Source organism: Castor canadensis, chromosome 15 (genome assembly GCF_047511655.1).
Source record: "Castor canadensis chromosome 15, mCasCan1.hap1v2, whole genome shotgun sequence".
In the NCBI taxonomy this organism is placed as follows: Eukaryota; Metazoa; Chordata; class Mammalia; order Rodentia; family Castoridae; genus Castor; species Castor canadensis.
Window position 1 is genome coordinate 101,033,014 of NC_133400.1, and position 12,447 is coordinate 101,045,460.

At 52.3% G+C, this 12,447-nt stretch overlaps 1 protein-coding gene across 11 annotated transcripts in view; it reads right to left on the reverse strand.

The window, feature by feature from the left end:
- Disc1 (DISC1 scaffold protein) overlaps positions 1–12,447 on the reverse strand; it is a 247,190-nt gene that overhangs the window by 219,609 nt on the left and 15,134 nt on the right. The window contains exon 1 of one of the 11 annotated variants that reach the window (XM_074056875.1): positions 10,282–10,456. The exons of the other annotated variants lie outside the window; for them this stretch is intronic. Within the exon in view, the coding sequence (XP_073912976.1) occupies positions 10,282–10,309 (28 nt within the window). The 5' untranslated portion in view covers positions 10,310–10,456. Of the gene's footprint in view, positions 1–10,281; positions 10,457–12,447 lie in introns of those variants that run through there. 11 annotated transcript variants of the gene reach the window in all.

Here is a 12,447-nt window from a genome sequence, read left to right on the forward strand (position 1 = left end):
GGGGAAGAACGAGGATGAGGAAGAAATCCTTGTCGTTTCTGTGGAAAAGAGAGAGGCAGGCCCTGCTAGAAGATGGGAGTCAGGGTCACCCCTGCGGGAGGCCACAGTTCACAGATCCTTAAGAGGAGCCACGTCTCCACCCAGCAGCACATGAGCGTGCACCTGTGCCGCTAGGAAGGACTCCTGGCTCCCACGAGGGCTGAGGTGGACAGTGTCACAGTCCTGAGGCAGATCAGCTTCAACTGCAAATGCGCCAAGCCCAGACCCTCAGATACAGAATGACACAGTGTCTTGGAACACCAGAGGAGAGACAAGCTGAAACAGAGCTTCTGTGCCCCGCATGAGCAGATCCCAGGGCTAGGAAACAATGAAAAGTTCCCCAAGGTAGTAATCCTTTAAAAAAAACACAGCAAACCCTCTGTCCATCCACGCAGCTCTTTTCCTAAAAGGACGGGTTGCATGGCAGCCCGGTCACTTTGGAAGCCTAGGTAGGAAGCTCTCAATCTGAGACCAGCAGAAGTCTGAGATCCTACCTGAAAAACTAATAGCAAAAGGGCTGAGGCTGGGGGGTGGGGGTGGGGCGCATGGCTCAAGTGGTAGAGCACCTGGCTAGTGAGTATGAGGTCCTGGGTTCAAACCTCAGTACTGAAAACAAAGAAAGAGAAAGAAAAGGACCACGTGAGGAAGTGGCAAGGAAGGAGGAAGTGGAACTGCTCAATCCTCGCTCCTTACTAAAGAAAGTTTCCTTCTGACAGGACGGTTCCATTCATTATGCATGAACCTGTTGCAGATGCTGGGTGACGCTGACACAACCTTGGCTGCCTTGGGACTGCTGCTCTAGCTAGAGCCTAAACTGCCACAAACGGGACTTCCGGCATGAAGAACTTCTTATTCTCTCTCTCTCTCTCTCTCTCCATTATCAGATTTGTATTTAAGAATTATTTTTTAAAATCTTAAAGTTTGTCCAGTTTTCCTGTATAGATAGTCGTTAAATGTAAATGACTTTAATAAAACACAGCACTCAAGATTTTAAGCCATGTGTCATAAACCCTATTTTTTACTTAAGTACATTTTCCCTTTTAAAGTTGATTTTTTTCTAATCCTTTTAGAAAAATTAAATAATTGGCAAATCTGTAAATCTTAAAAAGAAAAAAAAAAATAGCCCCTCGATAATAGCACTAAGTGCCTGAGATGAGGCCAAGCCCTCACAGGGCGGCGGCAGCTTCCACTGAACTCCAGGGGAAGCTGGAGCTCTCTTCTCAGTGGATGTGGGGTGTCGGGAGCCCCAGCCACCTGCAGGGCCTCTTCGATCTATTTTTGTGCCATTGCTGCCTTGCTGAGAGTGGAAGCAGCCTAGGATCTGGGCGGAGGTTGCGGGGGTGGCAGGCATTTCCTGTGGCTTTCTGGACTGAACAAGAAGCCCTTTGACTGGGCTCCTGCAGGGCTCCAGGGAACAGGCCAGCATTCTCTCCACACTGAGGAGCCTTTGACTCCCGGGGCTGCAACAAACAATAGGGAGGAACACCCGGAGGATAAGCCAACGGGCCTGGCACGTCCCCAATGTCATAGAGGCAGCTCACAAGCCAACAGCTCAGAACACTTTCAGGGAGCCAGCAAGGTTCCGTGGGAAGGAAGAACCAAGTCCCCCTCTGTCCCAGCATGCATGTGGCTTTATTAAGTTCACAGGGTGACATCTTCCTTCCTGGAGCACAACACCTGAGGCCCAGGGAGAAGGTGAAAAAGGCCACAGTGGACGCCTACGGAGCTGGACTTCTCTGGGGTTGGGACGCCCCCTTGGGGTGTGAAATTGCACCAGCAAGGATTTTCCCACAGGGACCTGCTGGGAAACCAAATCCAAACTGGATCCTCATGGAGAATTTACCGAGCCTACCCTTCACATAAATGGAAGTCTTACAAAGGTCAATCCAGGATTGAATGACACAGAAAAACCTAAATGTCTACCAGGTCTACAACTAAAACTCCTTTCACAAGGCCAGGCAAGATATCCGTTCCCCGCAGGCTCCCTGGTCACCCACAGCACCAGTGACACTCAGAGCCAGATGGCCTCCCTCGTGCCAAGTAATCACTCCTGCTGACTGTCTGACTGTCGTGGCTGGCCGGCATTAAAGGCCACCTTGACAGCTCCTGCCCTTTTCCTCTGAGCAACTGTCCAGGTCACCCTCCAGGCCAATAGGGCCTCCGAGCATGGGCAGAGCACTGGCAGGGAATCACCTGACCTCAGGCTGCAGAATGGGGCCTCTAAGGACTCATCCAAGAGGCAGCACCAAGAGAAGAATCAAACCCAGTGCGAGGAAGTTCACACCACCTGGCTGGCTGTCAGAGCCAGGATAAGACCCAGGAAGCTTCAGGGCATACGATTCAGGAAACAAAGCAAGAGCACAGCCAGCCACACTGCTGCTCCTTGAGTATGCTGCAGTTAGACCAGCAGTCACCCTCCCTGAGGCCTCGTTCTCATCGTCCAGAGAGCTGGGTCCTTCTGCTGTCCCTTTGCTCTCCTGGGGGCTTGGCAACCAAGGCAGGGCATCATGGCCTCTAAGAAACAGCAGGACAGAAAGTGAAGCTAAGAACAGGGGATGAAGGAAGAGGATAGCAGGGAAGGCGCTAGCGGAGTGGCTCAAGTGGTAGAGCCTGTCTAGCAAGCGTGAGGCCCTGAGTTCAAACCACCAGAAAAAAAAAAAAAAAGACCATCAGGGAAGGGGAGGAGAGGAAGCAAAAGGACCACAACCTGAAGTCCAGGCCCGTGGACATCACCTTCAATCTCAAATCCCGAAACTCTGAGAACCACATCCTTCTGCCACTCATCCACAGCGAGCCCACCTGAATGGCCTCGCGTGGTGGAGGGACTGCTCTGAGCTATGTGGCAATGTCACCTTCTTGTCCCTCTTGGTGGGAACAAGCATGTGTTTTCTGGACAAGCACCAATGTAGTTGTGACAAGGCCTGAGGCCCTGGATCGGAACGGAGGGACTTTGGACATGGGCAGGCTATAAGGCAGACTGAGGCCACGGGCAGGACCAGAAGTAGGAAGGACACCAATACGTTCACGACGAAAGCAGCAGCACAGAGCGTGAGGGGTGCTGATAAAGAGGATCGTGTTGGGTCATTTGTCTGTAAACTGAGGGCTGATGTCATTGTCCCTGTGTGCACAAGGGAGGACACTTGAGAGAAGAGAGGACTGGCTGAGGGTCCTGTCCATTCCATCTGGCTGCAGAACACCCCCACCCTTCCTCAGCCCCCCAAACCCCGTGCCTGGGAGATGCGTGTCCCACCCTTCAGAGCCTCCTGAGGAGACAGTGTCCACAGCAAGGATGCTGCCCAAGTGTGCTGCAAATGGAGAAGCTGGGGAGGGAGGTTAACACTGCAGAGCTGGGGGGCAAGAAGGGCGGATCCCATGACCTTGATGAGAGAGAGGCAGAGCTGGGGGGCAAGAGGGCGGATCCCATGACCTTGATGAGGAAGGGCTGGTTGTCCAGTACTTGGGCCTAGCTCATGAAAGGCTCCCCTCAGACCTCTTGGAAAGGGCACAGACTTCCTCGGATCTCCCCTGTAGACAGGGCTGTCTTTGGAGACAATGGACAATCTTTAGATGGCCTGCATGGTGAAACAAGGCACACAGACACGAGTGCTAAATAAGCAGTCCAGAATGGAGGGATCAATGAGTAAAGTCAGGGCTCTAGGAGAGACCTCTATAATGACACAGGATTATCAACATCGAGGCAATCTAGAGCCCCTAAATCTACTGCTGAAACTGAATGGGTGCCAACTTGCCCACGGACAGCTGTTCCATGGTTCGCTCTGCCTGGACGGTGGCTAGGGTATAATAATACTAAAACATACGACGTTTTTCATCAGAGGATTTGTGACCACAAAGCAGCTTTCACAATTCTAAGTGAGGAACATGAGAACCCCAATTTATCTCTGTACTTACTTGATTTGGCTGCTGTAAAGTAACCCTCCTTTTCCCAACAGCATCTGAGCAAGACGGTTTCAATTATAGAAACACATTCTCCTGGGTTAAAAATGAAACCCACCCATTGTATCAGTCCACTCACAAATCAAGAGATGACAGTATGAGGAAGCACAGCTCAGTGTCAGGTCACAAAACGAAACTTCAACTCAGATTCCACAATTTGGATACGATTCACTCGCTAAGCTTCAGATATGTCACCTCTCTGCCTGTGAAAGCCATGAGTGTCCACACAGGGCCACCTGTCAATTGCCTGTTTCTGTTGCTGGTAGATTTGCTTGCTTGGGTGAGCAAGTTCACATTGGTGGTCAGCATCAATCCTAGACATGGGTGACCCGGAGACCAGAAAGAGGGGCTGCAGTTGGGCAGCTACCTGCCAGGGGGCCACCTGGGCTTCTGGAAATAGAACGACCTGGGGAGAGGGACGCAAAGCATGAAATCCCAGAGAGCAGGGAATAGGAATTCACACAGCAGCTCAAACCCCGATCCTCCAGAATGACAATCACAGAACCCTAGAGCAGGACAGGTTCCCACAGAGCTTCCCTCCCCAGTGCAGACCAGACATCACCCCCATTCTCCCAGACCATCTAACACTGACCTACACACTCCCGGTTACAGAAAGCTCACCACTCTTCAAGACAACCATTCCATCAGGACAACCCATTTTTAGCAAGTTTTCCTCTAAATGAAGGCAAAAATGGATACTTTCTGTGACGCCAGTGCTACTTCTAATTCTAGGCCAACCAGGCACTCAAAACACGTTAAAGGAGTGAACAATGAATAAACGGATTTGTAAAGAACACAGTCACAGTACAACAAACATAACTGACTGAGAATTCGAGTCTCTGATTCTGGCTTCCCACATGCTAGGCAAGTGCTCTGCCATCGAGCTGCAGACCCAGCCCCAGAATCTAAGTTTAAGGAGCCCTGATAGCTCAAAAAAATAATGACAAGGACTGGTTTGAATTCATTTAACATGTCTTAAGTGAGGATGAATTCCACGGCTTAGTGGGACCACCACTAAGAGAGAGCAGTTCACTCATCTACGTGCCTCATTTCTCTCTCCCGTAAAATAAGGAGGCAGGTTCTCTGACCTCCACTGTCACTTACAGCTCAGATGTTCTTGATGTATGAGTGATCCCGAGAGATGGCAGTCCCTCCCCTGGCGTTTACGTGAGCCACTCCACCAGCCCTTTTTCCTTTATTTTTGAGGTGAGGGTCTCACTTTATGCTCAAGCCTGCCTGGACTGTCATCTTCTTATTTGTGCTTCCCTGTGTAACTGGGATAACAGACATGCACCACCATGCCCTGCCACTGGTTAAGATGGGGTCTCCCAAACTTTATCCCCCAGGGGCTGGCCTGGAATGGTGATCCTGATCTCCACCTCTAGAAGTAGAGCTAGGATTACAAGCTTGGGCCCCCACACTGGGCCTCACCTGCATTCACTTGAGAGTTCAAACCCACCTGCAAATAAAGGGTAGGAGCACTGCCATGGCCAGTGAACACAGCAACTGGAATGGGTAGAAGCCTGTCCATACTGTTTTTGGGGTAAGCACAGGCCACGTATGCAGCTGGGACATTCACCTGAGGCTGGCCTGGGAAAGGTAAGGAAGGACTGCTTCTTTTGGAACCAGTTATCAGCAGCTGCACTTAAATGGTGACATCCACCTCTCACCTGCCAGAGCCAGTTGATCCTTTGAAGCCTGGCCAGTCCTACGTTCTGTGATTCTGTTTACAACATCAGTGTTCCCATCCACTTCTAAGCCATGACGAAAGGCAAGTGGCCAAAGGGGAAGGAGGCAGGGAAAGTAAGCCGGACACAGAGCTGGCGCTTACTGTGCTGCTGAGCACGCCCCACGGCCCAAGCCACTTCCCAAAGCCAAATACAAAGGTTTCATCCCGTGGCCCCAGTTCTCCTGTCCTCCCCTGCCTGGTGTGAAAACCGGAAACTGACTGCAAAGTCTGAGAGCAGCAGCCACCAGGCTCTGATGTCCAAAGAGAAACGGATCCAGCATGGAACTGCACAGAAACCACTCACCAAGGAACTGTTACCAGAGTCATTAGGTCAACAACAAGCACAAGACTCCCCAAGGCTGAAGTCTTGCTTTAGTAAGAGGTACTAACTGAAAAGTGGCACCACAGTTGGCCCAGCTGTGCCAGGACAGGACCTTCCCCTCCCAGAATGGCTGCTTAACACATCTCTGGGAGCAGCACAAGAATACAGCATATAAACTGAATTATCATTACTATAAAAGAATTATTCTGGCCTAATGACCCTAATCTCAAATGTCACCTGCTCTGGCTTTGCTCTGGCTGGTCCTTAGGTCTGACCATTTAAAGTCACCACTGTACCTCCTCTTTGTTCTGCAGGTCTAGCATCCAACTTTAACCAAAACCACAACAAAATTCAAACATCGACAACAATGCCTTGACAGTTCTCCAATCCAAAATTAAGATTCTGGGGCTTGAACCCAAGACCCTGTTCTTGCTGGATGGCCCCCAGCTCTTGAGCCAGCCTTCCAGCCCTCTTTCTCTTTATTTATTTGCATTTTGTCAGGGGTTGACTTCAGACCCACATCCTCCCACCACAGCCTCGTGCAAAGCTGGGATAATGAATGTGTACCACCATGCCCAGCCTTGTCGGTTGAGATGGGGTCTCAGTAACTTTTTGCCGAAGATTGACCTTGAATTTCCTTCAGAGTACCTGGGACTGCAGTTGTGAGCCACTATGCCCAGCAAAGGTTAAGATTGTTCTAAAAGAGAACAGTTTTAATAAGCATAATAAATTGGCTTCTTTTCCCTGACTTAATGTCCTCATGTTTGAACTATGAGCAAGTATCAGTTTCTCCCATCTTTTGTCATTTAACAAAAAACAGTAACAGTTTCCATCCCATCTTTGAAACAGATACAAACTGATGCCCAGGACATGGACACGGATTACAAGAACAGAGACAGCAAACCAGCTATCTGCGCTGATGGATTGCAGTGGTTTTGACTTGTTTGTAGTTCTCTGTGCTTCCTACAGAGAGCCCACCATCCCTTCTGGAAGAACGAAAATCAAGATAGAGAGTCAAGATAGCTGAACTAGCAGATGAGCTAGGGACTTTCTGCAGCAGAGCCCCTGCCTCCCTCTCCTCTCCGAGAGTCCCGTGCCCCTCCCCACGCCCCACGCCCACCCTTGACCCACATCTCAGACCTCTGGTGGCAGTGAGGTCCCTGCAGCCATGTCCTGGCACTCGGCCCTGCAAAGCAACCATGGCAGCAAAACTGTCCACCTCCACTTCACCTGTCTGCCACCCTAAGGCTTCCAGCAAATTTAAGTGTTAAAATAAAAGATCAATCAGATTCCACTTTACCATCTGCAACACGGTCTCTCCACACAGTCCTTCAAAGTTTAATGTCCCCCCCTTTTACTTTTGGTTGGTGGGGGGATACTGAGGATGGAACCCAGGGCCTTGGGAATGCCAGGCAAGGCCTCTGCACTACCACCACCCCGCCACCCCCAGCCCTCCAAACTTTTTTTATGGCTCATTCTTCTAAGAAGACAGTTTAAAATGGGATTTTACCAAATAGGAATGAAAGAAATTAGGACTACCGCAAGGTCTCTTCTGCCCGAGCTAACAATTCACTCTGACATGCAGGGTCTGTGTCTATTGGGATGCACAGGTCTACCGGGAACTTTCGCTCCACTCACTGACGTCCGCTCATCCGAAGGCTGAGAGGGACTGAGTTGTGAGAGGCCGCCACACAGAGGTGCACAAGTAACAGGCATGTGACCTGTGACAAGAGGCAGGCTGGCTGTGAAGCTCAACCATGCCCTGAGGAAGCAAGGATGGCAACACCAGCCCCACCAAGGTTTGGGGAGGACTTGAGCCAAGGACTTTCTAAGACAGCGCCCGCTGGATGGTGTCATTTCTCCTGCAGAGCGGTGTCTCCATGTGAGTACTGACGCGCTCCACCGGCCTTTGGATGCTTTGCCTCGTCTGACCCCCAGGCGACGGTATGCCACAAAAGGCAGACTTTGAGCACATGATAAAAGCGAGAGCACACAAGGGAGGGGTGAGGATAGGTAAGACACCTAAAAAACTAGCTAGCATTTGTTGCCCTTAATGCAGAGAAACTAAAGCAGGTATCTTAAAAGCAACTGAGGCCAATAGGAGAAGGGGAACAGGTGCTAGAGAAAAGGTTAGATCAAAAAGAATTAACCTAGAAGGTAACACCCACGCACAGGAAATCAATGTGAGTCAACTCCCTGTATAGCTATCCTTATCTCAACCAGCAAAACCCCTTGTTCCTTCCTATTATTGCTTATACTCTCTCTTCAACAAAATTAGAAATAAGGGCAAAATAGTTTCTGCTGGGTATTGAGGGGGTCGGGGGGAGAGGGAGGGGGTGGAGTGGGTGGTAAGGGAGGGGGTGGGGGCAGGGGGGAGAAATGACCCAAGCGTTGTATGCGCATATGAATAATAAAACAATAAAAAAAAAGGCAGTAATTACTGCCTTGGTTTTCTTTGATCTTTTCTGTAAACAGATGGGAAAACTGAGTCTCCAGGTCACAGTGCGGGAAGCAGGTTTTTCACCCAGGGCTCTTTTGTTTTCAGCCTTGGAAGTATCTATATCTTTTTAAGGTTTTTTCTGAAGTCTTCTTTTATTAGTGTATGTTAATTTTACAAAGGGGTTTCACACAGGCATCTGTTGTGATAGACTGTGCCTCAATCACATTAGCTTCCCTATTGCTCTTTCTTTTCCTATCCCCATTTTAAGTTTTCAGTGGGTTTCATTTTGCTATCTTCATAAGGACAAAGGATCTTATAGGATGCATCCCACGTTCTCTTTCCCGATCTCCCTCCCCTCATACTGTCCAAACAGTTCCACAACCACATTTGTGCTGCGTGTGAGTGTGAGCATGCACGCACACACATTTTAGGCCTAGAGTCTGCTTCTGAGAGAAAACGTGATGGCTGTCTCTCTGAAGCTGGTTTTTTTCACTTAATGCCATGATGTCTAGTTTCATCCATTTTCCTGCAAGTGCCACAATTCTACTCTTCTATGACTGAATACATAACCTTGTGCATATCCACCACATTTTCTTTACCCATTCATCAGTTCCGATTGCATAGTTTGCTATTGGAACGGTGTTGAGGTGAACGTGGGTGTGCAGGTGTCTCTATTTAACCCATCTATCAAGTCTCTATAAGAACTCCTTCAGGTAATCCCCAGAGTGGTACTGCTGGTTCCTATTTCTTGAGGAATCTCCACACTGCTTTCCCTGTGCCACACTAATGACATTCCACCACAAAAGGGACTCATGTACAAGGACCCTTTTCCCCCAGCATTGGTTGTTGTTTGCCCCTGGCTCTTTGTGCTCAGAGGCCCATTCTCATCCAAACCTCCGAGGACTTCAGGCACCAGCCTGAGCGCAGTAAAACCGAATTCTTTCTAAATGCTCGGCTAGTCATACTTTAATCAACTCTGGTACTTCCATTTCACTCCAAATTATTTAGGTCTTGCTTAGTAAAAACAGCAACTGAGGTTTTTTGAGAGCTTCTGTCTATCTCAGGCTTCAGGAGCCAGGGACTTCCTGTCCCCCATCCCCTAACAACCCTTCCCAGTAGGTTCCAAATCTGCTCCACACGAATGGGGAAGTCAAAGCACAACTAAGCCTAGGACCGAAGTCACAATGACGCATTTCCAAAGTGCCTTCTCACCGAACCCAGCCAAGGAGCCAGTGGGGTCAGGGGATTGGCTTTTGGGGAGACTGAGGCTCAAGATGTCCTGAGAAGGAGGCCCAGCAAGCGCACTGCGCTGCGCTCCGCGCGCAAACCCGTCGCGGTGGTGGAAGCGCTGCGGTCCGCGCAGCCGGTGTCACCCGGGGGGCTGGCGGGCGGCCCGGCATCACGCGGGCGGGCGGGGGACAGGCAGCTGCGCGCCCGGCGGCGTCGCGGTCCCCGTCGGAAGTGGGCGGTGCCGCGCGCGGGGTCCCGGGTTCCGCCCACGCCCGGGCACGGGGAGGCCACGCGCGCTCCGCCCGCCGCGGGTCGCCGGTCGCTGGGATCCGGGGACAGGGACCCGGTGGGGCTCGCGCTGTGCTGGCAGCCAGGGACCCGCACGCCTCGCGCCCCGCCTCGGTTTCCCCGAACTCCGAAAGCGCGCGCGGCCCACGCTGTGTCCGAGGCCCCTCGCCCCGCCCCGCTCGCCCCGATCCAACCCGGCCCGGCCCAACCCAACCCGACCCAACCCAACCCGACCCGACCCAACCCAACCCAACCCAACCCGGCCCGGCCCGGCCGTACCTGCGCGCTGGGGACCCCCGCCCGGCATTACCCCCGGGGGCCCCGGAACCCGCGGCGGAAGCGGCGGCGTCGCCCGGCGGAGGCTCCGTCCTGGGCCCGGCCCGGCCCCTCCGGCCCCCCGCGCGGCCGCGGAAGGACGGGAAGCGGGAGGGGGACGCGTGGAGGGAGGCCGGGCCGGGGCGCCAGGCGCCTCCCAGAAGGAAGTGGAGGATGGACGCGGCGCGGAGAGGGCCTCGTCGCAGGAGCCGGGGCGCAGCGGGACAGGGTGACGGATGAGGACACTGGGGAGGGGGACGGAGGAGGGGAGGGCCCGGGAGCAGCTGTGCAGAATGACGTGCGACTCCAAGTGAGAAGCCTGGGGCAGCTGGCGCCGCGGCCTTCGGCGCCCTGTGCGACGCACCTGCAGTAGGACGGCGGGACGGGACTCCCGCCCTAAGGACCTCGCTCCGGGAGGAAGGCGTCGTGTGCGCCCGAGGCTCTGTAACAATGGAAGATGGAGCCAGAGGCCGGGGCACTTTGTGAGGGTGGAGGCAGCATTGCGAAGAAGTGGGGAGACTTTGTGCAGGAAAGGACGGGGCTCCTCACAGCTGGAGGAGGACCAGGCCATGGAGGCGAGGGCCTGTGAGAGAAAACCTCAAAGCGGCACCTGGGCGGGCTGTGGCTCAAATGTACAGCCCTGCCCAGCAAACAGGAGGCCGAGTTCAAGCCCCAGTACCAGTCTGGCAAAACAAAACAAAACAAAACTCCGAAACACCTGTGTGGGACGGAAGGCCTGTAGGCGCCGTTACCAGGTGGGGTGTGAAGAGTAGGATGGGCAGAAGTTATGGACACAGACCAGTAAGCAGAGATTCTGGACTTAGAGTGGTGGCTCCTTGGGTTAGGGCTCTAACTCTTCAGTTGGTTGAAACACTGACCAAGAGGGTGGCCCACACTAAATAAAGTCAAAATGCCAACTCTGCCCCTATATAGCCTAAAGGGAGGGATCCAAAGGCTTGGGGAAATTGGAACATGCCAGTGAGTTTACCCTGTAAGACCTGCTCACCTCATGATTGTGAGGATAAGTTTGTGACCCATTGTCCTTGGTTCTCCTCTCTGCAGGGAAGGGCCCCTCAAATGCATCTGGGGTCTAGAAGTGGCAATGAATCCCCAAAGACTGGACCGGTGTGGTTACCTTAAGGGACAGCAGAGACCAAGCTTTCTCCACATTGCCTGGACTGCAGACACCACATGTTCATAAAGAGGAAACAGATGGACAGATTGCTAAGTTGTAGGTCAAGTGACCAAAATTCTAACAGACAATCATGACCCATTAGTCACTTCCCAGGACTCCGAGCTCCTTGAATGAAGAGAAGCTGGTGTCATTGGGGAAGGCCCGGCTATGCTGCCCACCCTGAAATGACACCATTAAACTGGGCTGCTTGTGTGCTGCCCTGCCTTCTCAGGGTGGCTACTGGGGAAAAGGAAAAGACACACTGGCTCTGAACTGACACTACATCCAGGAGACCTGAATGTCACCGTGGTCCAGCAGGCACTGCAAGGACCATGGAGGGCAGAGGGGTCACACAGTCAAGCCCTGTTAACCTCAGGATCCACTGGTCCCAGAACTGCAATAGACAAACGCAGCCACAGGCAGAGTTCCCATGGGACCCTGACCTGGGTGAGGAGTGAGGCCTATTTTGTAAGAAAGACCAAGTGGAAAGCACTACAGTTGTCTCTCCTTAGGAACACAGTTAGCAGAAACAACCCCAATCCCGGAGGGATTAAAGAGATCAGTGGCACCGTCAGGGGACTTGAAGGGTGCAGGGTGGTGGTGATAGCAGCCAGACTTCTCTTCTGCTCATCTGTTCCACCTGTGCCAGAACAGATAAATTCTGGTGATTATCGTAAGTAGCTGGGTGGTGACACCAATTGCAGCGGAGGTGCCAGAAGTGGCTTTGTCACTTGCACCAATTAACACCTCCAGTTACCTGGTATGCAGCTGTCGACTTGGCAAACACCTTTTTTCTCCATCCCTGCTTTCAGCTGGCAGGGCGGGCAGCTTGTCGCCTCTCCAGCACTGCACTATAATCAGGTTCTCAGGGGTCACGACCACCTTCCACTTCTGGGAGGTATCGAGCTAGTCTACTCCATGGAAGACACGACACTGATCAGACCTAGTAAGTGGGA